The 24,795-nt window shown below is 45.6% G+C and overlaps 1 protein-coding gene and 2 non-coding genes across 7 annotated transcripts; 1 reads left to right on the forward strand and 2 right to left on the reverse strand.

Moving 5' to 3' along the window:
• Positions 1 to 638: 638 nt before the first annotated feature.
• On the reverse strand, positions 639 to 24,139 carry LOC146343078 (transcription initiation factor TFIID subunit 9-like). Of its 5 annotated transcripts, none has more exons than XR_014783985.1 (8): positions 12,570 to 12,643; positions 11,192 to 11,273; positions 9,390 to 9,526; positions 8,147 to 8,281; positions 5,925 to 6,006; positions 5,335 to 5,448; positions 2,412 to 2,640; positions 639 to 1,004 (listed from the first exon to the last, which is right to left on the reverse strand). XR_014783985.1 is itself a non-coding variant. In XM_084806628.1 (7 exons), the coding sequence occupies exons 1-7, from the start codon at positions 12,627 to 12,629 to the stop codon at positions 2,474 to 2,476; spliced, it is 777 nt and encodes a 258-aa protein (XP_084662754.1). In that variant the 5' UTR covers positions 12,630 to 12,643; the 3' UTR covers positions 639 to 2,473. The 5 variants fall into 5 exon arrangements, 3 of the variants coding, with proteins under 3 accessions (XP_084662754.1, XP_084662756.1, XP_084662755.1); XR_014783986.1 differs by having other exon boundaries at positions 12,233 to 12,643; XM_084806628.1 differs by having other exon boundaries at positions 639 to 2,640.
• Positions 14,311 to 14,381, reverse strand: TRNAG-GCC (transfer RNA glycine (anticodon GCC)). The gene has a single exon. It is a non-coding gene; the product is annotated as a tRNA-Gly (tRNA).
• Positions 14,506 to 14,576, forward strand: TRNAG-GCC (transfer RNA glycine (anticodon GCC)). The gene has a single exon. It is a non-coding gene; the product is annotated as a tRNA-Gly (tRNA).
• Positions 24,140 to 24,795: the final 656 nt, after the last annotated feature.

Here is a 24,795-nt window from a genome sequence, read left to right on the forward strand (position 1 = left end):
GGAATGGCTGCTACTGGTGAGAGTTGAGGGCAGGCTTTAGCAGTTCCAGTCCTTCCTAGAACCACCAGTTTTCTTTGAGAGGCCAGCTTCTTTCTGCCCATCCCCACACTTTCAGTTTGACAGCCACTTTGAAGCCAGAGCAGGGCATGAAGAATACAGCCAAGATATTATCACCCATGCAGAAAATAGCACAGTACTGTCGGATGATTTCTTGCAGATGGCGGCAGAGACGCTGCAGCGGATGCCTCCCAGTCATCACATGGCAGAGTTCTTGCAGTGCAGGGTGGGTGTTCTCCAAACCTACTTTGTTACATCCTGCAACTGGGAGAACCTCTCTCACACACAGGCTGAAGTACACCAGGGTGTGTTACATAGTCCTATTATTGAGGCAAGTGGGAGAAGCAACCCAGAGGAGGATACCTTCCATCCGCTGTCGAAAGGGAAGTTAAGAGCACAATGCTATGTACCTCTTTTCAGAAGAAACTGTAAGATTGCAACATTTTCTATTCTCACTCTAGAAATTACCCACTGCCATGGGAAGAAGCAGCTCGCTTTTGTCCACTGGTATGGATCAGGCCTCTTTATCTTGTTTTTTTTTTACCCTATCACACATGAAAACACGACCAGTAAACCAGTTTTAAGATAACATTTTAACATTTTTTAATTAGAACATATTTCTCAAGGGAAAAGCAGCTTCCATATATAACAGCAAAGAAGTAACAAGTTACAATCCACAAAATGGGAGCTGCATTTTTCTAAATATATTCTAGTATCAGGCATAACGAAAACAAATCTCCATGCAACCACCATTTCACAACTGGATTACAAAAACCTAAGAAGCTGAAAACCAGGAGTAACGATGATGCTTTTCTTCCACAATGTCTTGCAATCGGTTGAAAGATGGGCAGCACAGCTTTTAGCTTTACTGTAGCAGCCATATCGGGGGTCAGACTAAGTAGCCTCACGCAGTCTCATGCTTCATGTTCTTGCTGAGCTCTTGCTCTCTGAAATACATGTTTGTAAGCTGACAAGACGCAGGAATGCCTTATCTAGTTAGCAAGGCTAAGGTCAGAATAGTGGATATCATGTTCTTGCATATTATGTTCTTAGTTTATCATGGCCTATAACCCAGTTCCTGGGATATAAACAATGGTGCTAAGAGAGGAAATGTTGAGGACTGCAACCCCACACGGGAGGGGGAGGAGGAGCCGTTTCCTATGTGTCACAATGTCTATAAAAACAATGTGCTGATGTAAATCGGGGCTTCTGGCTCTTTGGAAATGATTCCAGCCTTAAGCCCGCGCGTTAAATAAAGAAAGTCTTTTTCCTTCACTCCGTGGTCTCTCTGACTCTGGGTTCTGCAACATTACCAGGCTGTGCCAATCAGCTGCTTCCACTTAGTTACACATGTGTAACCAAACTGTCTCCAGGCGTGGTTTTGCCACCACTGTATGTGCTCAGAAGCTGCAGGCAGCTGTGTACCCCACCCAAAGAAGGCATGAAGGCAAGTCCCCACCCACCCAACACACTCCTCCTGGTCACAGATTGTGGGCCAAGCTAGATGGTAATGCGCAATACATTTAATGGGTCTGCTCCCCCTCCCCAATAATCCTTTCCTCCAGTGAACACACACACACCTGCTATTAGGCCAGAGGGGAGGTTCCACAATGGCTCTGCCCAGAGAAGGACCTCCAAGCTGTGGTTTTTATTTGATCTTTTTGCCTTACTCACAATACTGTCTTGGTGCAGAAAGGGCTACAATGGATAAAGAGAAGGCCCCTGTTGTATGGCTGGGCAAAAGGCAGGGGAATTGATTGTTTCCATGTTTGTTCTCCCACATTAAGCACCTTAGATATAGGGGCTGGTTCCAGATTTAGCCACACATTGAGTAGGGACAATCAGTGGGACAAGTTAGTCATGATTTCAATGGGCCTACTCTTAGGTATGACTAAATCTGGAACCAAACCATAGTATACAACCAAGAGGGCTCTATAACCTGGAACTTTCTCCCCTGTGGGCTAATTCAAACACTCATTCCCCACCTGCAGTTTCAAATGGTGCAGCCCAGGAACAGGTGCACTGCAGGATTTGGGATTCATCTACTTTAGCTCTAACAGAGATCACAGAGGAACAGCCCACTCCAGGAGGGGATGGACAGCTGCTTCTCCCTTGTTTTCCCAAAATGGCTTTACCAATGGTCTAACCTCTACTCAGGGGCAAAATGGCTGATAGGCCTTCAAGAGCTGAAGTCTATTTGGTTTCTCCACAGTCCCCTCCGTGTTTCAGGAGAGAAGGGAGAGGGTGGGGGCGAGCAAGATTTTAACAGCAAAGCACAGCTTGTACATTTTGCCATTAACGAGGCCTTAATTCAGTGGCCCCCTTCCACAAATGCATCTTAAACAGGCACACACCCATTTCGCTCCAAAGGTAAAAACAGATGTCAGGGCTACAGCGCCCGGCCAGCAGCTTCCTCTCACAAGTTGTCATAATCATCGTCCTCTTCATGCTTCCTTTTCAAGGGGTTCGGCTCACCCGAGGCGCTCTGCGACGGCACCATGTTGGTGGTGATGAGGATGTTTTTGGACCCAATCAGGGAGGGGTTGATCAACACGTTCTGAACTGTTGGGGTAGTTGGAGTCGCTGGGAAAGGAAGGGAGGAAAGATTTTGGTTATCTGTTTATCTTGGCTGAATACTTTAGTAACAGATTAATTAAAAATCAACTTAAATTGCCTTGATATTAGTTCTGCGTAAGGTCTCTGTGGGGGCACAACTAGCACAGAAGAATCTTTTGGTGGACTTCCACAATGAATAATTTGCACGTATAAGCTTATACTACCCAGTTCTTTGACTTTTTATAGCAATGTGGAATCTGACATAACTGACTCAGTGTGTTTGTTTCTATTTGAAAACCACTGTACCTATGATGAAATAAAAGGCAAAGTTTAAAAGAAAAAGATTTCACTTCCACTTTGCCTGCACTGAAGCAGAGAATTCACCCTGAGGTTGGGTAAAAAGAAATCCGCAGGGTTCTCTGCGTTACTGCTTTTCTCCTTGTTTCCAAGGACGCGTGGTTTCCATGCAGGCTTCCTGGTGCCCTCCAGATGCTTTGAACTACAGCTCCCATAATTCCATGCCATTGACCATGCTGGATGTCTAGTCCAAAACATCTGGAGGGCCACATGTTGCCCACCCCCTGATCTACAGCCAAAGGATTTGGTCTCTGCCACAGATTCCAACATGCCCATTTCATCTTTTATTTCTTTTTAAAACAATGAAGGCAGAGTTCCTAGACCTCATGTCTACACTCACAATGGACTGTGGTCAGTGAAGCCAGGGCTATAATCTGAAGGCGCATGACGCAGCAACCTTGCTGAAGTTAAGCCCTTCTAGGGCTGTTCAGCAGCAGGACTGGAAATCCCTCTCAATGCTGCCTTAAGCATTACTGAAGGAGGGTAATAACATAGAACGGCTGTAAAACATGCTTGAAAGTATGTGGCCAATAAAAACCAGAGAGGGCAGGACCCAGAGCTCAGACAGCATGCTATCTCAGCGCTCTGCATGGACACCTTGCCTCACTCCCTGTGGCTGGTAGAAAAAGAATACATTACATTAGAGGGGGGGAAAGTTAATACATCCCAATGAGCTTGATCCAGGTTTATTCATATTTAGAGTAGACCCCTTGAAATCCATGGGACTTACATCATGACTAACTTAAGTCCCATCAATTTTAATGGGTCTACTCTGAATAAATATGGATCCAACCCTATATGTATTTCCCAATACTTGGATTACCCTTAATACAGAATTTCATTATTTTTTTAAGGCAGAATGGACAACACTGCTTGTCTGTTGTGCCACAGTTCTGATGTGATGAATGAAATTGTCTTTTCCTTTTGTAAGCGTCTTTTATTTTGTATTAAGTTGCTATTGCCTTGCTAATTGTACTTAGCCTTTGATCAATTGCCTTTTGTTAGAGATTTACTTAAGAAAGGTGAGAATGGGCGTGTGCCTGGTTTCTTTCCTTTAGCATGAGGCCCAGCACCCCGTGAAGGTGTGTGAAGACATCCATCAAGTCCCAAGATGGGAAGGGAATTTTAAGAGGAAACGAGATGAAAGGGGCCACTCAAAGTGCAAAAAGGTTACTGTAGAAATAACAGGGTGCATCTCTCCAGCCCAGTCTGATCTTGTAGATAACTCAGAGGTGCCTGAGGCTGTACAATGCACAAGACAACAACTCCCAAGAACCAGTTCCGGCCAGTTGCAATCCAGGCCCCCTTCTAAGGAACCGAATGAGAGGCTCAAAGGAGATGCCCCATGCTATGCTGGCTGAGGCTGATGAGAGTGGGAGTCCAACAACTACCCTGCCTCTCCCAACCTGGCGCCCCCCAGATGTTTTGGACCACAATTCCCAGCATTCGTGACCATTGGCATGCTGGCTGGGAATTATAAGCGTTGCTGTCCAACACATCTGGAGGGCACGAGGTTGGGGGAGGCTGATCTAGACAGCCACACGTTCCCCAGTGCTGCTCTAACCACAATACTATTTTCAGGAGGGAAATGCCCAGCACCAGTTTCTCCCTGCCTTCTGCCGCTGCTTCCAGCCCCCTCTCTTCCAATATTAAAGGAGAGCCTGTACTGTATTATAGCCACATATCACAAACTACATTACACACTCCATTTTCCCAGGCATTTTAGTCTTCCGTTTTGTTTTAAACCTGTTACTGTATTTTAAATCTTTGCACCACTGCTAGGTTTCGTTTGTTTTTATTTGATACTGTAGTTTTAAACTTTTGCATTGTATTTTATCATGTTGTATTTTATGGTTTTCGTTGTTGTGAACCACCCAGAGAGCTTTGGCTATTGGGCGGATAAACATGTGATAAATAAATTACAAGAAAGAGAGGCTGGGCGGCTTCTGCAGGCAGCCGCCATAGTTCTGCCCAGAGCTGCACTATGAAGGCTGCACAGATGTGTCCCTTTCTTTCTCCAGCCTAGAAAGGGACACAAGCCTTACACTTGTGCACAACCAGAAGCTGAAAGTCCTGATCACAATAGCTCCTCTGCCTTAGGGTTTAAGAGAAGAAAGCAGCTGGAGGGGAATCAGACCTGTTCTGACTCTTCCCTTGTAGGACTTTGTCAGATATCACTGTGGCTTGTAACACGCAAAAACAGCCAAAGAAAAGTTACAAACGGAGGCCACCGCTGAGCTTGCTCATGCTTCTTACATTTGCTGACACTTTAGCCTTCATACTGCAGAAATGGCTACAGTCCTGCAGTTTGGGACAACCGTACCTGTTTAAACTTGGGGGGTGGGGGGCACTGCTTGCTCTTACCTGATTTTACTGATGTCTGAGATGTGGGGATCTGCACAGTGAACCTTTGGCCTGCCAGCGACACGGGAGTCCCGACTTTAGCCGAAACAGACATTCCCTGCGATGAAGGAGTTCCTGAAATTCAGATTGCTGGGTTTATTTCTAATAGAAGCACTAGTTATAGCAGAACCCCAGGTAACACAGGAGTGGAGTGGTGAGGAAGGGAAGGATGGAATGCAAAAAGATACAGATGTGCACATCCAGAACCACAAAATATTCCATTGCAACCTTCTCCGAGCTGGTGACCTCCAGATGTGTCGGACTACAACAACAGCCCTGCTGGCTGGAGGCTGCTGGCAGTTTTAGTCCAACACATTTGGGGGGCGCCAGCTTGGAGAAGGCTGTGTCACAGAGAGGAGGGGGCCAGTACAGATGGACTTTTGCAGGGAAGCATCATGTTGGAGAGAAGCGCCTGTCTACTAAAGAACACCTCTCATCTCGGGTGGCTGCTGGTGGGAGTCCTAATAGCCCTGCTCATGAGCCAAAACTAGGAAAGGGGGAGACAGGAGCAGCCCGAAACACAACCCAGTAAAACCCGAGCTGCAGCTTGCCTAGCGTGGGCGTGCTTGGCCTGCTGGTGACGGCGCCGACACTCAGTCGTGGCACACTGATCCTTCCAGCGGAGGAAGATACCTGGAAAGAAGCAACACCGACATACTGGTTGGAGCACGCATGCAGAAGACAGCCTGTTTCATTAAAATAGCCAGACGTGCAAAAATACCGGGGTGGGGGTCAGACTCTTGGGGGGGGGTCGCATATGAGCATGTCCACTCTCCAAATAAGCAGTACCAATGGTCAATAGTTTGACCATTACAAGCTTCCCCTGGCTTGTAACTGATCGGGACGCCTGCTCTTGCTTTGATGTTTCTTTTTTTTATTTATGTTGTTGAAAGTTTGAACTGTTTATTGTTATGTTGTATTACAGATGTGTTGTCACTGTGGGCTTTCCAGTCATGTGTATATAAACCACTTAAGGGTTTGGTTATATTCAGTGGCATATAAGTATTATTTAAAAAAAAAAAAGGTAAAGGTGCCCCCAACCAGTCGTGTCCGACTCTAGGGTGCGGTGCTAAGCCGAAGAGCCAGCGCTGTCCGAAGACGCTTCCGTGGTCATGTGGCCGGCATGACTGAACACCGAGGTGCACGGAACGCTGTTACCTTTCCCGCTGAGGCGGTACCTATTTATCTACTTGCAATTTCTTGCTTTCGAACTGCTAGGTTGGTATTATTTATAAATATATAAATAAAATGCTGCGTGAGATAAACCACATTCTGTGCTAAGAAGATGAACTCCTCCCCTTTGCAATATATTAGCTCATTTTGCGTAACTCATTTTACTTCTGATAGCCCTGAATAGAGATGTAAAATTTCCAGAAGTTTTGAAGCCATGGAAAAAAACAGGTTTTTTTCAAATGGAATTTAGGAAAAATTGGAAAATAAGCAATACTTATTTTTGTAGAGCTCTTCACATACCTAAAGTCGCTTTGTTGCTTTAAGACAGCCTTCCCAACCTGGTGCCCTCCAAATATCTTGGACTTTAGCTCCCATCAGCCTCAAGAAGCATGGCCAATGGTCAAGAACGCTGGACACTGTAGTCCCAAACATCCAGAGGGCACCAGGATGGGGAGGGCTACATTAGGAACATAAAGCAGCCTTTCTCTTCCTAAAGTTATTTTATGTATAACTTAGTTTGCTCATAAAGCTATCACTATATTTTAAAATGTTTAAAAGTAAACTCAATAAATTTGTAGTGATTGAACAGATTAGAACTACGTTAAATGATTGCTACAGCATCAGAAACACGGGACTCTATAGAACAAAACCTAAGCTGTCAAGAATGCACATTTACTGTCAAGACTGCACAATGGTGACTCTACTCACACGTTGGGAAACTGAGCAAAAATGTCTATCAGTACAATATACTTTCGATCAATGATTTTAATAAGGAATGAAAGAAGTAACTATGCTGGGAAACTTAGGATTGAAAAAAACATTTTCCCCCATGGTGGAGACTTTTTACATCTCTAGTCTTTCTATAAAAGTGTTCTTACTATATAGTTTTTAGAAATCATTCTGGGAGAGTAAAGGCTGGGTAACAATATATAAATACTTTGTCTTAAATTCTAAAAGAACATATTTCATAATCTAAAGCTGTTCAATTTTTCCATTTGGGGGCGGGGGGGGACAGAAACACTCCTCAGAAAAAAATGGAAATACAATGTCTTTCCATGAAGCAGGCAGGCATTGCACAAATAATCCCAACAGGGCAGGGATCAATTCATTTCCTCCTCCCCCAAAAATGTTGGGTGCTGCCAACCTTCTGGGAATGTTGTGCTAAGAATATCACTCGTATCAGGTCTGCTATCAAGGGTAGGCCTGGTCGGACCCATGCTGAGGGCCCTCAGGCCAGCCAGGGCCCACTGACAAGAGCCCCCTGGACTTGCTACTCCCCCTGCCGCTTCTTCAGCTGCCTCTCGCTCTGGTCCAGACAACGGAGCTGGTGAGGAGGACGAGCAAGAGCCGCTGGTGACAATGGCGGCGAGAAGGGAGAGTCGCTGAGCGAGGGGTCCCGGGGAGGGCATCTTGCCTAGGATCCTGAGAAACCTGCAGCCGGCACTGGGCTGACCAACCAAACACCTCGATCTAATCAGCAAAGTTGAGAACAAGGAGCATGTTTTCGACTGGCACTTCCCTCTTGACAAGATTTTCCACCCCTGCCAAGAAAAGCTAGGTGCACGCACGTGCACACGTCCAATTTTGGTGGACGTCTTACCTTTTTCTGCAAAGACTTCAGCCTGTAATTTGGCGCTGTAAGGCAGTATCTGTCTGGTGGCAACCTTGGCCCAGAGTATGGTTTAATCAGCGGCAACGGAGTTTGGTTTTTTTGTCTTGCAATATCTAGCAAAAACTTTTTTTTAAAAAAGGGAGGTTTTACTAATTTATTTACTTATTACTTTATTTACTACATTTCCATTCCCCACCCCCCCACCCCCAAGAGCCAAAGCTCGGCTGTGTGGGCCACGAAAGTTAAAACCCCAAAATACAACACGATAAAATAGAAAACCTGTAAAAGTTTAAAACAGAATAAAACCAAGGCCAGCAGCGGGGTAACGATCTAAAACAACAACAACACACATTTAAAAACAAAAATGAAGAACTAAATAGCCCAGGAAAATAAAAAAGGTCTTCACCTGCTGTCAGAAAGAACACAACATGGGTGCCAGGCAAGCCGCTCTGCAGAGGGCATTCTACAACCAGGGGGCCATGACTGAAAAAGCCCTCTCCTTAGTAGCCACCTGCCTCACCTCATTTGGCAAGGGCATCCAGAGAAGTCATTAACACCTCTCCGTTCCTGTCAAATCCTTCCTCAACGCCGACATTATCAGGGATGGGCACAATCCGAACTTAAACACAGCCTAAGTCCTATACACTTCAGCCTCTCCTATGTTTAGAACGTAAGAGCAGCCATGCTGGACTGGGCCAAGCATCCATCCAGTCCAGCGTTCTGGCCAACCAGCTGCCCACAGGAAACCCACAAACAGGACACGAGCGCAACAGCACCCTCCCGCCCAAGTTCCCTGGCAACAGGTGTACATAGGCTGCCTCTGATACTGGAGGTAACACAGAGCCATCAGGACTAGATAGCCTTCTCCTCCATGAATTTGTCTAGCCCCCTTTTAAAGCCATCCAAACTGGTGGCCGCAACTACGTCTTGTGGTAGCAATTTCTGTAGTTTATGTGCTGTGCGAAGAAGTCCTTCCTTTGATCTGTCCTGAATCTCCCTCCAAGCAGCTTCAAGAGATCTTTCCCCCAACTCTTTCTCCCTCCCTCCCTCCCTCCCTCCCTCTGTTTGTTGCCCCTATCCACCCCCACCCCATCGCCTCCACTGTTCCAAGCTCCTTGGGGAAGGAAACTGCCCATTCTGCTCATGTTAGTCTATAAAGAACTACAGAAATGATACGAATTCTTCCCTTCCCCTAATATGACATGATGCTTAGAAAGGTCTAAAAACATACATCTCTAGGGGGAGGGGAGGTGAACGCCTGGTCTGTCCGGCACTGGATAGCCAGCCTGACGTCGTCTGCATCGACACTCGACTTCTTCGCATGACTGGAATAAATTTTGGCATCTTCCAAGATAGTCGTCACGTATCCTTGCGGGAAACAAGATCCAAAGAGGTCAGAAGGGTGGCTGTGTTGCAAGGCACCTTGGAGAGCTCCTTCAGAGTTCTGACTGGTTCTGACTGAAACCCGGAGTGGATTCGCCACCCCACTGAAGTCAGAGCCCCCAGCCTCTGCTGCTGCATTTGCTGAAGGCCTACACCTCCACGGAGATAGAGGTGGTTGACAAGGGTCTGGCTGAAAGGGGTTCCCTCTCTAGCAAATGCCCTTGCGCACACGGGGTGGCAAAAAGCCTTTATCAGAGGGGCAGGTCTTGCATCTGGAGGAACACCTGCTGATGGGATGAGATAAACATATGTAACTGAAATTGCTGGTGGCATTAGCAGGGGGCTCGAATAACGCAGTCCAGGCTTCCCCAACTCGGTGCCCTCCAGATGTTTGAGAAACCAACTTCCATCAGCCCCTACCAGCACTGGCCAATGGCCAGGGATGATGGGAGTAGCAGTCCAACACATCTGGAGCGTGCCAGGTCTGGGGAGGCCAACTTAGTCCATGAGGAAGTAGAACAAGACATTACTAAGCGGGTAGAGGAGGCTTCAGAAGTCTTATAAGATCTAAATATAACCCTAGTGGCAAGAAACATTGCTGAACTTTTCTGAATTCACTGATTGGGGTTCATGCATTCTTCTGGTAAGTGTACTCCGTCAGTTTGCTGGCACCACTGGATTGCTGGATGATGCAGTATTTCAAGGTAACATGCAGAGTGGCTTGTGTCTATGTATACTATCACCACTGAAAATATAAAAGGAGCAGCTAGCAGAGGAACACCTCTAAGCAAGAACTTCTGAAAAACTATTTATTTATTTGATTTATATCCCACCCTTTAGAGCCAAGGCAGGTAAAAACCAACATAAAACACAGTACACCACATAAACAACATTAAAATCATGACTTTAAAATCACAAATATATAATAAAATACAATAACACCAACAACACAAAAAGCATTCAAAAAATAACTAGGGCATTTGCCGATACTCCAGAAGCCTGCACAAATAAATAGGTCTTTATGTGGCGCCTAAATGACAACAACATGGGCAACAGCTGAATCACTACTAGAAGAGAGTTCCATAGCCAGGGTGCTGCTACCTAAAAGGCCCTGCCACATGTGGTAGCCCCACAAACCTCGTTCCTCAAGGGCACCAAAAGCAAAGCCCCCCCCCCCCCAGCTGCTATTATTTATTTTATTTATTATTTATTTATTTCATTTCTATACCGCCCAATAGCCAAAGCTCTCTGGGCGGTTCACAAAATCTTAAATCCCAGGATGGTTGGTATTGGAAAAGGATTGCAACTTTAGCCTGACCTCAATAACTACCAAGAAGACCTCTGGCATTCCTCTCCCCATCACCAAGTCTGATGGTTTTTCAGGAAAGAACCCCAGTGTAAGATCTATTATATCCAAGACAACATTTAGTGGCCAGGATTAAACTGATCAAGGGAAAGAGCTTTGTTCTTAGCATCTCCAATATCCTTTTAAAGGGCCATTTGACATTTATTTACAGCATTTTTATCCCACCTTTCAGACAATTATTGATCCTTAGAGAGGTTCACATCAATAAACTATGCATCCAAACACTCACTGTGAGGGCAAGCTAGGCATCCAAATACATACAAGAAGAATCAAGATAAACTTACTATATGCAAACTCCAGCATCTGGTTTATAACCCGTGGCTCATACTCGGTAATGCCCATATCTTTCAGGATCTGGGCCATAACCTGTCCAATCCAACAAAAGAAAAGGAAATGTTTGCATCTAATACGTGAGTTTCATTATGTTGTCACGAGCAAACACACTTCTTTTACTAAGCATCTACATACTTCACAGCTCTTGAAAATCTGAAACGAGGTAAATCTAGCACGTCCTCTAGTTTTGAAGTTCCCCCGCCCCTCCTCACTCCAGTAGACTTGAGACTTTATTCATTCTTTTCTGCCTGCACTTTCTAGCCTAGACTCCTCCTATAATACAGACAAAGAAGCTGAGTTCTTAAAGGGTGTCTGGAAGGCTTTAGATCAGCCATCCCTGACATCATGTCTCCAGATGTTTTGGACTACAGCTCCCATCACTCCACACCACTGCCCATGCTAACTGGGAACAATGGGAGTTGCAGTCCATCACATGTGGAGGGCAGCAGATCAGGGACAGCTGCCCAACCTCACTTTAGCCATTGCTTATTTATTTATATATGACATTTGCTGTAACTTGTTTTCCTGCAAATGCTCTAAAGCTTAGAGCCTAAGCAATGTACCAAGACGCTCTATAACACAGTAGTTTAAAAAAAAAAAAAACCCAGCATAACACAGATTCATTCACCCACGCAAGCTCACTTTTCTGCAACCTGCAGCAGACCAATTCCACAAAGAAATAAAATATTTAAAAATACAATTTACGGTGAAATTATCCAGAACTAAATCATCACTGTCATCATCAAACAGACACTATGCAATTGCAAAGCAGTGAGAGGGAAAGAATTAGAGTTGCTAGCTTCCCCCACCATACACACACGTTGCTCAATACTTTTAATGTGCTGCAAGACAGGCAGAAATTCAGCAAGAGCAGCCTTCCCAAGGCTGGTGGGGGGGTTATTTTACTTGCTGAACCTCTTACATTTTGTAGCTGCGAAAGACACATGAACCCCGACAACCAAAAAACATAAAGCTCTAGGAAAGCCACCGACCTTCGTAAAGTCTCAAAATCTATAGATCGGCCTTCCCCAACGTTGTGCCCTCCGGATGTGTCGGGCTACAACTCGCAGCACGCTGGCTGGGGGATGCTAGGAGGTGTAGTGCATCTGGAGGGCGCCAGGTTGGAGGACGTTAATCTATAGCCTCTCCTGTCAGCAGTCTGCAACCCTTGCATCTGTGGGTGCAAGACAAACTGTGCAAGCTTCAGAGTTGCACAGGCCTCTGCACCAGGCTGTTCTGTGGGGCTTTGCTGGAGCAGCCTCCATGGGAGGCGCCCCAGCCCTCCCTTCTCCCCCCCCATTGCTTCCCTCCCCTCCAATCCAAGCCCACCTGAGCATCTTTGGGGACACTCTTGGGAGACGCCATTTTCCCCGCTTCCATCGCTGCCATCGCAAAGCGAAGTCAGGAGAGGAGAGGAGGGCGGCTGCAGCTCACTGAGCATGCGCCCCGCCTCGCCCCGCCCAGGCGGAAATGCTTTAACGCGTGCGCGGTAAAGAAAGTGAAGCAGAGCCAGCGGCCGTTGCCCTTTCCCTTCCTCTTGCTGCTTCTACGTGGCTCGTTCAAACCGGCTTTAAGAGGGATTTGGACCGACGGTTCTTTTGCCCCGGGACTGAGTTTTCTGGTTCCTTTTGACAGCTTCCCAGGCCCGCCTGCAGGACAACAGGGGCCCGTAGAAAACAGTAGAGGAATCCGAGATTGCAGCTTCCAAATTAGAGTAATGTGCTTTCTTAGGCCAACTCGAAGGAAACGAAATAATGTGCGAGCTTTTGAGTTCTACAGAACTCCTTATCAGGCAGATAGGAAACAAAACTAAAGGGGTGTGTGTGGGGGGGGTAATGTTGAAGCCATATAGCTGTGATTTGGGCAGTAGCACGTTTTCCCCTCCTAAAACAAAACGAAAAAACAGCTGAAGAAGTAAAGACAGGAATTCGCGTTCTTTCTGACTCAGGTTTAATTTAGTGTGGAAAATGTTTGGGGGCTTATTCTTAAACATTCCAAAAAAAAGTCAATGCAAATAGATCCTATAGTTAGGATTCCCATGTTGTTGTTTATGAGGGCTGTAGCTGAAAGACAGCGGCTCACAACAGCCCTGCAATGTAGTCCATCGTTGTTATTCCGATACTGTCAGTACGGAGGTGGTTACCTTTACCTTTTTAAGTACGGAGGAGAGGGCTAAGGTAGTGACTTATGACAAACTTGTACGTAGTCCTCGATTCATATTGCAATACCCCTCCAGTGTATTGTACTGAAAGCTTTTGCCGTAATAAATGTATTCGGCTTTAAAGTGCCACAAGTCTCTTCGTTGTCTTTTCGCTGCAGCAGGCCAACACAGCTACCTACCCCTCTGGAAATGGCCGTTAGTTGTTTTTGCTGCAACAAACTGCTCTGCTGGAATTTGAGATTTGTGTTACGGGTGGGGTTTTGACAATTGTTGCTGTTGTAAGTTGCTGCCTCGGGAGGGTTTATTTTAAAAAACCGTTTTAACTAAAGTTTCCCCCCCCCCCCCCCCGATGCCGTGGAAATTATACCCCAGCAAAGGCTGGAGGCTCCGCTTTCGGCGGGGCTGTGCATCCCGTCTGGGTTGCAGCCAGGACCAGCCAGAACTCCGAAGGAGCTGTCCACGGTGCTGAGCCAACCCCCAGAACAGGTTCGGCACTCCGCATCGCTCCTTTGGCGTTCCGGCTGGTTCGGGCTGCGCCCAGGAGGGCTGCGCAGCCCCGTCAGAGCCGCCGCCCTCCACGGGCGAGCCGCGCCCGGCCACGCGGGGGCCCCTGCGCAGAGCTCGGCGACGGCGAGCCTCCCCGCGGCCGGCGGCCGGAGCGAGAGGCGGACGCGCGCTCGGCGGCGGCTGCCCCCTTGCAGGGGGCAGCAAGCGCCGTCGGGCGCCAGGGCGCTTTGCTTCTGAGCAGACGCGCAGGGGAAGGCGCCGATGAAGGCGGGCGAGTGGTTTTGCGGGGGCCGGAAGCTGGGAGGGGGAACTGAAGGAGAGGCCCGCTTCTCCGGCAGCCCGCTCGCCAGCGGCCCCTGCGAAGGCAGAGCTCAAAGCAAGCCAAAGGACAAAACGGGGCTTTGCATTGGCCGGGAATCGAACCCGGGCCTCCCGCGTGGCAGGCGAGAATTCTACCACTGAACCACCAATGCCCGGGCTGCGAACGCGTCTCTGGGTGTTCCCATGTAGCCCTTGAACCTCCCAAACTTAGACTCAAGCCAGATGATGTTAACTGCAGTGATTAAGGAACGGCTGCAGGACCCTTTAGCAACTCTTGCATTGGTGGTTCAGTGGTAGAATTCTCGCCTGCCACGCGGGAGGCCCGGGTTCGATTCCCGGCCAATGCAGGCTTTGCTTCTTACCTTATTTTACTTATTTATTTTATTTAAACATTAATTTGTTGTTGTTCAGTCGTTCAGTCGTGTCCAACTCTTCGTGACCCCATGGACCAGAGCACGCCAGGCCTTCCTGTCCTGCACACTCTCCCGGAGTGTGCTCAGGTTCATATTCATTGCATCCGTGATGCTATCTAGCCATCTCATCCTCTGCCATCCCCTTCTCCTTTGGCCTTCAGTCTTTCCCAGCATCAGGGGCTTTTCCAGAGAGTTTTCTCTTCACATTAGGTGGCCAAAATATTTCAGCTTCAGTAGCTGTCCTTCCAATGAGCACTCAGGGTTGATTTCCTTTAGGATGGACTGATTTGACCTCCTTGCAGTCCAGGGGACTCGTAAGAGTCTTCTCCAGCACCACAGTTCGAAAGCATCGATTCTTCGGCGCTCAGCCTTCCTTATAGTCCAGCTCTCACAACCATACGTTACTACCGGGAAAACCATAGCTTTGATTAGACAGACCTTTGTCGGCAAAGTGATGTCTCTGCTTCTTACTATGCTGTCTAGGTTTGCCATAGCTTTCCTCCCAAGGAGCAAGCGTCTTTTAATGTCATGGCTACAGTCACCGTCTGCAGTGATCTTGGAGCCCAAGAAAGTAAAATCTGTCACTGCTTCCAATTCTTCCCCTTCTATATGCCAGGAAGTGATAGGGCCAGATGTCATGATCTTAGTTTTTTTAATGTTGAGTTTCAAACCAGCTTTTGCACTCTCCTCTTTCACCCTCAGCAAGAGGCTCTTTAGATCCTCTTCACTTTCTGCCATTAGGGTGGTATCGTCTGCATATCGGAGGTTGTTGATAATTCTCCCAGCAATCTTAATTCCGACCTCCGATTCATCCAACCCGGCATTTCTCATGATGTACTCTGCATATAAGTTAAATAAGCAGGGTGACAATATGCAGCGTTGTCGTACTCCTTTCCCAATTTTGAACCACTCGGTTGTTCCATGTCCGGTTCTTACTGTTGCTTCTTGACCCTCATACAGGTTTCTCAGGAGACAGGTAAGGTGGTCTGGTACCCCCATCACTTTAAGAATTTGCCACAGTTTGTTGTGATCCACACAATCAAAGGCTTCAGCGTAGTCAATGAAGCAGAAATAGACGTTTTTCTGGAATTCTCTTGCTTTCTCCATGATGCAGCAAATGTTGGCGATTTGATCTCTAGTTCCTCTGCCTCTTCGAAACCCAGCTTGTCCTTCCGGTAGTTCTCGGTTCGCATACTGCTGAAGCCTAGCTTGTAGGATTTTGAGCATCACCTTGCTGGCATGTGAAATGAGCGCAATTGTGCGGTAGTTTGAACACTCTTTGGCGTTGCCCTTCTTTGGAATTGGAATGTAAACTGACCTTTTCTAGTCTTGCAGCCATTGCTGAGTGTTCCAAATTTGTTGGCATATTGAATGCAGCACTTTAACAGCATCATCTTTTAGGATTTTAAATAGCTCAGCTGGAAGACTGTCATCTCCGCTAGCTTTGTTGTTATTAATGCTTCCTAAGGCCCACTTGACTTCACTCTCGAGGATGTCCGGCTCAAGTTCAGTGACCGCACTATCATGGCTATCAAGGACATTACTATCATGGCTATCAAGGACATTCAGATCTTTCCTGTATAGTTCTTCTGTGTATTCTTTCCACCTCTTCTTAATCTCATCTGCTTCTGTTAGGTCCCTGCCTTCTTTGTCCTTTATCATGCCTGTCTTTGAACAAAACGTTCCCTTGAGATCTCCAATTTTCTTGAAGAGATCTCTAGTCTTTCCCATTCTGTTGTTTTCCTCGATTTCCTTGCATTGTTCATTTAAGAAGGCCTTCTTGTCTCTCCTTGCTATTCTCTGGAACTCTGCATTCAGTTGGATATATCTTCCCCTTTCTCCCTTGCTTTTTGCTTCCCTTCTTTCCTCAGCTACTTGTAAAGCCTCATCAGACAGCCACTTGGCTTTCTTGCATTTCTTTTTCTTTGGGATGGATTTCGTTGCTGCCTCCTGAACAATGTTACGGACCTCCGTCCATAGTTCCTCAGGCACTTTGTCTATCAGGTCTAATCCCTGAAATCTATTCCTCACCTCCACTGTATATTCATCAGGGATATGATTTAGGTCATACCTGAATGGTTTAGTGGTTTTCCCTAAGTTCTTCAATTTCAGCCGAAATTTTGCAAGAAGCAGCTCATGATCTGAGCCACAGTCAGCTCCAGGTCTTGTTTTTACTGACTGTATGGAGCTTCTCCATCTTTGGCTGCAAAGGACATAATCAATCTGATTTCGATATTGACCATCTGGTGATGTCCATGTGTAGAGTCGTCTCTTGTGCTGTTGGAAAAGAGTGTTTGCTATGATCAGCGTGTTCTCTTGGCAAAACTCTATTAGCTTTTGTCCTGCTTCATTTTGTATACCAAGGCCATGCCTGCCTGTTATCCCGGTGATTTCTTGACTTCCTACTTTAGCATTCCAGTCCCCTATGATGAAGAGGACCTCTTTTTTTGGTGTTAGTTCTAGAAGGTGTTGTAGGTCTTCATAGAACCAATCAACCTCAGCTTCTTCGGCATCAGTGGTTGGGGCATAGACTTGAATTACTGTGATGTTGAATGGTTTGCCTTGGATTCATACTGAGATCATTCTATCATTTTTAAGATTGTACCCCAGTACTGCTTTTCCCACCCTTTTGTTGACTATGAGTGCTACTCCATTTCTTCTAAGGGATTCTTGGCCACAATAGTAGATATGATGGTCACCTGAATTAAATTCGCCCATTCCTGTCCATTTTAGTTCGCTGATTCCCAAGATGTCGATGTTCAATCTTGCCATCTCATGTTTGACCACCTCCAGCTTACCTTGATTCATTGATCTAACATTCCAGGTTCCTAAACAATATTGTTCTTTACAGCATCGGATTTTCTTTTCACCACCAGACCAATCCACAGCTGAGTGTCTTTTCGGGTTTGGCCCAGCCGCTTCATTCTTTCTGGCGCTGCTTGGAAATACCCTCTGCTCTTCCCCAGTAGTATATTGGACACCTTCCGACCTGAGGGGCTCATCTTCCGGCATCATATCTTTTAGGCTTGTGATACGTTCCATGGGGTTTTCTTGGCAAGAATACTGGAGTGGTATCCACTCATGGATCCCTTCATGGATCACTGCCTCGTTGTGGCGAAGGGGCTTGCGTAACTCAGTGAAGCCATAAGCTATGCCGTGCAGGGCCACCCAAGACGGACAGGTCATGGCAGAGAGTTCTGACAAAATGTGGTCCACTGGAGAAGGAAATGGCAACCCACTCCAGTATTCTTGCCAAGAAAACCCCATGGAACGTATCACAAGGCTAAAAGCATTGATATCCCTCCCTATATCAGTAGGATCTTGGGGCTCAGGATCTCTTATGTTAAGGAGAGAGGGGAATAGATCGCAATTCCTTGTATATAACCCGTCCTTTGCTTTATAACTTATCATAACTTTTTTGACCTTATTCACTGTTGGGCATGGTAGTTTTCCCTCCCCAAAACATGATCTGGCTTTGTAATCGAATGTGAGTGTGTTTAAGGTCTGGAATGGAGAACTAAAATCAGTCCATGGATCGCTTTTATAGTTTTATTCATTCAAGGGAGGGTCACATGAATATGCTTTTGTTACAATTTCAACTCAGTAGGTTGGCTCCAGCTTTAGTCCTGCTTATTGCAGACCCACGGAATTTAGGGCACAATCCTATGCATGTTTAGACGGAAAAAAGTCCTGCAACTCCCATGCTGGGAGCTGTAGGACTTTTTTCCAACTAAACATGCATAGGATTGTGCCTTTAGCCACCAACGTAAGCCCCATTGATTTCAATGGGTCCACTCCAGCCTTCCCAACCTGGTGCCCTCTAGATGTGTTGGAACTACAACTCCCATCACCACCAGCCAGCATAACCAACTCCCATCATCCCTGAACTTTGGCCTTGCTGGCTGAGGAATGGTGGGAGTTGTAGTCCAAAACTACAAGCCAGGTTGAAGAAGGCTTGTCTATTCTAAGCAGGACTAATCTTCATCAAACCAGTGTTGTTTTTAACTATTATCTGCTAAAATTCCCTCCTCTCCTTCTCTCTTGTTATACATCTTACACACAAAAGTATTTCTACTTCTGCTCCTTAAAACTTGGATTGTGGGACACACCCCCACAAACAACTCATTCAAAGCAAAGGCTTCAAACTCATTTGAAAAAAACAGCCGGAATTGAGAGATAAAAGGCCCTGACCATCTTATCTCTGTCCACTGCCCAGGCTGAGAGTTTTGTCAAATAAACACATTCCAAGAACAAGTCTTGAAGTGGGTGCTGCCTTAGAATCCAAATAATTTCTGAAGTTTGGCTAACAATAGCCATGGGCCACTGTTGTATGAAACTCAACATTAAAAAAACGAAGATCATGGCATCTGGTCCCAGCAGTGACAGATTTTACTTTCTTGGGCTCCAAGATCACTGCAGACGGTGACTGTAGCCATGAAATTAAAAGACGCTTGCTCCTTGGGAGGAAAGCTATGGCAAACCTAGGCAGCATAGTAAGAAGCAGAGACATCACCTTGCCGACAAAGGTCCGTCTAATCAAAGCTATGGTTTTCCCACTAGCAACGTATGGCTGTGAGAGCAGGACTATAAGGAAGGCTGAGCGCCGAAGAATTGATGCTTTTGACCTGTGGTGCTGGAGAAGACTCTTACGAGTCCCCTGGACTGCAAGGAGGTCAAAATTCAAATCAGTCCATCCTAAAGGAAATCAGCCCTGAGTGCTCATTGGAAGGACAGCTACTGAAGCTAAAGCTGAAATATTTTGGCCACCTAATGCGAAGAGAAAACTCTCTGGAAAAGACCCTGATGCTGGGAAAGACTGAAGGCCAAAGGAGAAGGGGACGGCAGAGGATGAGATGGCTAGATAGCATCACCGATGCAATGAATATGAACTTGAGCACGCTCCGGGAGAGAGCGCAGGACAGGAAGGCCTGGCGTGCTATGGTCCATGGGGTCACGAAGAGTCGAAGAGTCGGACACGACTGAACAACAACAACAACAACTGTTGTATTCGTCAGTGTCCTTGTTAAGGTGGCCAGAGGCAAAAAGGGGCTCCTACACCTTTAATATCTATGTAAAAGAGGGAAATTCAGCAAGCATTGCTTCCATCCCACCACCATAGTTCTTGCATATCTCTTCGAACACGGACATGCTGATCCCAAACCAGGTAATCACTGCAGTCTTCAACAAACTGCCCATCCTGTCTTGCATGAAAAACCGATGGCACAGGACATCAACTGCTTAAAAGAGAACAACAAAAACCATCCTTCTTATGGCTGCATTCAAGATTTGCCACGGTGGAATTCCCCCCAAAAAACATGGTTTCGGTTTCCAGTTGAGTATTAGGATCTGACTCACAAGAGTGCACAACTCAGATCTCCGGGAGGACCATATATGTCTATAGGTATGTGTGTAGATAGATAGCTGCAATATTTGACTGATTAATTGGCAAGATGATTTTTTTTAAGTTCTAACCAACTAAAAAGTGTCCCCATTAATTATAATTAATGATAATTGTAAGTATTTATAAAAACTGTAGATAACAAATACCTCCTTAAATACACACGCACCCTTCCTTCTCTCTCACACTCGAAGGAATGCTTCTTCCATCATATGCTAACTTTATGCAAAGTTAATTGTCTGATTAATCAGTTACAAGGCAATCCTATGCTTCTTTGCTTAGAAATAAGTCCAGCTGAATGCAATGAGGCTTACTTCCAAGTAAGCATGCAAAGGATTACACTTTGCATCGGACTTCCCAACCAAGTGCCCTCCAGATGATTTGGACTACAACTCCCATCATCCCTTGACCACTGGCCAAGCTGGCCAGGGCTGATGGGAGCTATAATCCAAAACATCTAGACTGCACCAACTTGGGGAAAGCTATTCTAGATCATGGAAAGCTTGAACGATTACCTGAATTCAGATTTAGTCATACTTATAGTAAAACCATTGAAATCGATGGGACTTAAGTTGTCGTTACTTAAATCCCATTAATTTCAATGGATCTACTCTAAGTATGACTAAATCTGGATCCAACACAAGCAACATGATCCTGCACATGTCTACTCAAAAGTAAGTTCCATTGAATACACCAGGGCTTACTCCCAGGTAGTATATGTAAGGTTGCCAGTCCATTTCTAGGCCCAATACAAAGTGCTGGTATTAACATTCAAAGCCCTAAACGGCTTGGGGCCAGGTTACCTGAAGGACTGCCTCCTCCATATTTGCCTGGCCAGACCCTAAGATCATCCTCAGGGGTCCTTATCTGGGAGCTCCGGCCCAAAGAAGTGAGGCAGGTGGGTACCAGAAGGTGGGCCTTTTCTGCTGTGCCCCCCCCCCCATGAGCTCCCTAGAGAGCTCAATCCTATGTTGTTTTCCTTCAGGCGCCAGGTGGAGACCTTTTTATTCTCTCAATATTTTAGCTTCCTAATCTTTTATCTCTGATGTCTTAAATCTGTATCTTAAATCTCTGCATTGCTGCTAGGTTTTATTCTGGTTGTACTGTTGAACTGTGGTTTTAAGCTTTTATATTTTATATTGTTTTATGCTGCACTCTGTGGTTTTAATTTTTGTGAACTACCCAGAGAGCTTCGCTATTGGGCAGTATAGAAAATAAATAAATAAATAAATAAATAAATAAATAAATAAGAAGCCCTAACCATCTTATTTCTGTCCACTGTCCAGGCTTAGAGTTTTCTCTAATAACACTTAGATTGCAGTATAAAACTGCTTTAATATGGCAACAGCCCTGATATCTACTAATTCAAGACTGTATACCGAATCTGTTCTGGTTCCTCCTTTCTTCTTTTTTCCTGCTAAGAGTGACTCATTGCTAAGCTCACCACAGAAGAGTGGAGGATTTTAATTGCGATTTTCAAACTCAGTGGTATATTTTAACCCATTCTTTGTCCCCTCCCCCCTTTTTTTTTCTTCCTGTGCCCCATTGTATGCTGTATTGCAGTCTTCCCCAATCTGGTGCTCTCTATTATTATATTTATTTATTTATTTATTTATTTATTTCATTTCTATACCACCCAATAGCCGAAGCTCTCTTCGGCTTATTATTATAATTAATATATAATATTAATATATTATTATTATTATTAATAATAATAATAATAATATTATATTTATATTTATATCTCGCCTTTTTTCCAATACTGGGACTCAAGGTGGCTCTCTAGATGTGTTGGACTACAAATCCCATAATCCCCAATCAGCATGGCCCCCATTTCTTCACCTGAAACTTGCAGTTGTCTCAAATTCTCCACCACCATAGATTTTGCCCATTTCCCCTTCCCCTGTCCCCCTACCAAATAAGAGCTCAGGATCACAGGGCTGAGTATAAGCTGAGACTCAAATCCAAGACACTTTCCTTGAACACCTTTATTTAATATTATTGCAGCTATGCACTTGATTCTCATTCCCTCATAGTTAACAAGCTGGAGCAACAATCAGGATTTCAGTCCTGAGTGTATACTCAGAAGTAGATGTTGTGCTGCATGCTAGCTGTTTCTCTGGTCTTCTTTGGGTCCTCAAACCTTTTAGGTCAGTGGACACATCTGGAATTATCACAGTGTTGTGAGTGCTCTCACAAAATGGCTGCCACAGGTGGGGGAGGCTTGCCCATTCATAAAATGGCTTCCATGGTAGACATGGCCAGTCAAAAAATTCTAATTTCCCGAAGGTGAAATGCTGAGATTCAAAGAAAAGTAACCTGCCCAAGAACCTAAGTGCAAGGCAGAGGTTGGGTCTGAGCTTCAGAACACAGAACCACTCTTTGGAACCCAAATGCAGATGGTGTGATGCCCACTTTTCACCAAACCAGACATCTCAGTTGATCAGGCTGAAGTTCCTGGACTTTATAGGGGTGGAGATAAGAAACACACGAAGTTTGAAATAGTTTAAAGCTTTATTCCTAACGACAGCAGGTGGGATGGGACATCACTCAGAAGCTGACAGGAAATGCAGTAGAAACAATCAAAGACAGTTATCTTTCCTACTTACAAACATGCAACCCATGCTGGCCAAGCAACTGGTGTAACCTGAAGATTTTTAGGAAAGGAGGGGAGCTTTGATGGGGTGGGGGGCTTCTTAGGTTGCTTTCTTGTGTAAATGAACAAATTGTATGGGGGAGGGGGAGGGGCCTCATCGATATCTGTACTTGCAACAGTTCATGCCCCTGGCGACGGCCCCCTCCTCCTGTCCTGTTTGAATATCCATATCTCCTCTTTGTCTTGATGATTTGATGTTCCTCTTCACCACCACCACCATCCCCCCCACACACAGGCAATACATTTCCAGTACACAAAGAAAACAAGTGAGTGCCTTTACAGGAGGGTGTCACAGCCAGAGATTTCACACCCAGTGATCAAGGCCCTTACACCAAGCGATAGCACAGCTTAACATTTCAAAATGTTAAGGGGGTTGGACTCGATGGTCTTGTAGGCCCCTTCTAACCCTACTATTCTATGATACTATTCTATGAAAAGCAATAAGATAATGTCTTTTAAGGGATGAAGAAAGTTCCAGAGGGTGCCTTGCCCATGAGCATCTGGTTATAGAGTCAGCTACATTTCCAAGGTTTCAGACAAAAATTTCTGGGCATTCCACCAGGCTATGCTACTCATTAAAAGCGACATCTGATTATCTATCTTTTAATGCTACAAATAATATTTATGCAGGTGTTCATAAGGTCTTACTTCAAAAATCACACACATAGTGAATGCAATACAAAGCAGGTATCGCCTTTGTCCAACTCAGGATGAGCAGGAAGTTACAAAATAGGGAGGGAGACAACAACAAACCTCAAAAGAAAGTAACAGCAGAATTCTGTCCATGGCAATGTAATGGAGGGGAGCCCTTCCCTTTGCAGCATACCAGCCTGCGGATGATGATGACGTTGATGATAAAAATTTCTAAATCTTAAGAAATAAAATAAAAACCAGAAGGGTCAGGGAGCCTGGTGGGCACCATGCCCGAGACCTGTGATTTACTTTTTCTCGTCGTTTGTCCGGTACATAAGAGATATCACCTTTTGGCAACATGCCTGGACTGTACAGTCATTGCTCACATTAATTGGGCCTATCTTGCCAGGTGTCTGGGATTCTCTGCCAACAATGCATCCACATTTCATGCTCGCTTTATCTCCATTCCATAGTCAGTTTCCCAGACCCACGCCTGTAGTATCTTCTTCATCCTTCAGCCTTCTTTTCTGGTAACTTCTCCATTAGAACCTCAGGAACCCATTCATGCTATGGGGTCTTTATATGACAAATATCACACACACACACACACACACACATACACACACACAATCCCCACTTATTAGTTTTGGTACTATTTATTTACTATTTACTATTTATTTGTAACCCATCCTGTCTCCCAACCACTGCTCTCCCAGCACCTCCTCTACACTTACTTTGCTTCATTTCTCGCTTGCCAACTCTTCTCCTTTCTGCCACACCGTCTCTGTTGTCCTCCTTTGTGGTTTACCTCATGATCTCTTGCAAGCAAACATCTCTTGTTGAAGCAGCCACAGCTGCAGCTGTCCAGGGAGGTCTGATTTCTGGTGGGGAAGGGTAACATTGGTGTGCGGTAGGGGAGGGAAGACGTTGCACAATTTGTTCGGTGAGGGAGTTTCAGTTTCCTAGCAAAGGGTGAGGATAGGGGACTCATATCGAAAGAAAACTGACAACTTGTCACGGTTTATGCCACATCCTACAGTAGCCATACCCAACGTGGTGCCCTCCAGATGTGTTGGACTGCAACTCCCATAAACCCCTCAGCCTAGACATGCTGGCTAGGAGTGATTGGGGCTGCAGTCCAACACATCTGGAGGGCACCAGGTTGGGGAAGACTGTGCTATATAGTTCTTATTTATTTATTTGTTACATTTATACCCTGCCTTTTTTCCTCCAAGGAGCCCAAAGACAGGTCCAAAGACACCCAGTCAACTTCATGGCTGACTGAGGACTAGAACCCAGATCTCCCCAAGTCCCAGTCCCACTCTAAACACTTCTATACCCCTCCTCTCTGTGTGCAACAGCTTGCTCACCTCTGCTTCTCATTAAAATGGACTGATGACCTCACTGTACATTTATGTACATTTTTTGTTCTGTGCCGAGTTGGTTACAAGAGATAAGTGATGCAT

Source organism: Heloderma suspectum, chromosome 6 (assembly GCF_057233095.1).
Source record: "Heloderma suspectum isolate Gila_16-S chromosome 6, 16-S_ref, whole genome shotgun sequence".
Lineage (NCBI taxonomy): Eukaryota > Metazoa > Chordata > Lepidosauria > Squamata > Helodermatidae > Heloderma > Heloderma suspectum.

What these genes read in the sequence shown, in the direction of transcription:
- LOC146343078 (XM_084806628.1), bottom strand. Translation starts at nt 12,629, where the DNA reads ATGGCAGCGATGGAAGCGGGGAAAATGGCGTCTCCCAAGAGTGTCCCC. An exon ending in TGAAGTCTTTGCAGAAAAAG is followed by an intron (nt 6,007 to 8,146) that starts GTAAGACGTCCA and finishes GCTTCTTTCCAG; the next exon opens with GTATCTTCCTCCGCTGGAAG. An exon ending in GCCAAGCACGCCCACGCTAG is followed by an intron (nt 5,449 to 5,924) that starts GCAAGCTGCAGC and finishes TCTGAATTTCAG; the next exon opens with GAACTCCTTCATCGCAGGGA.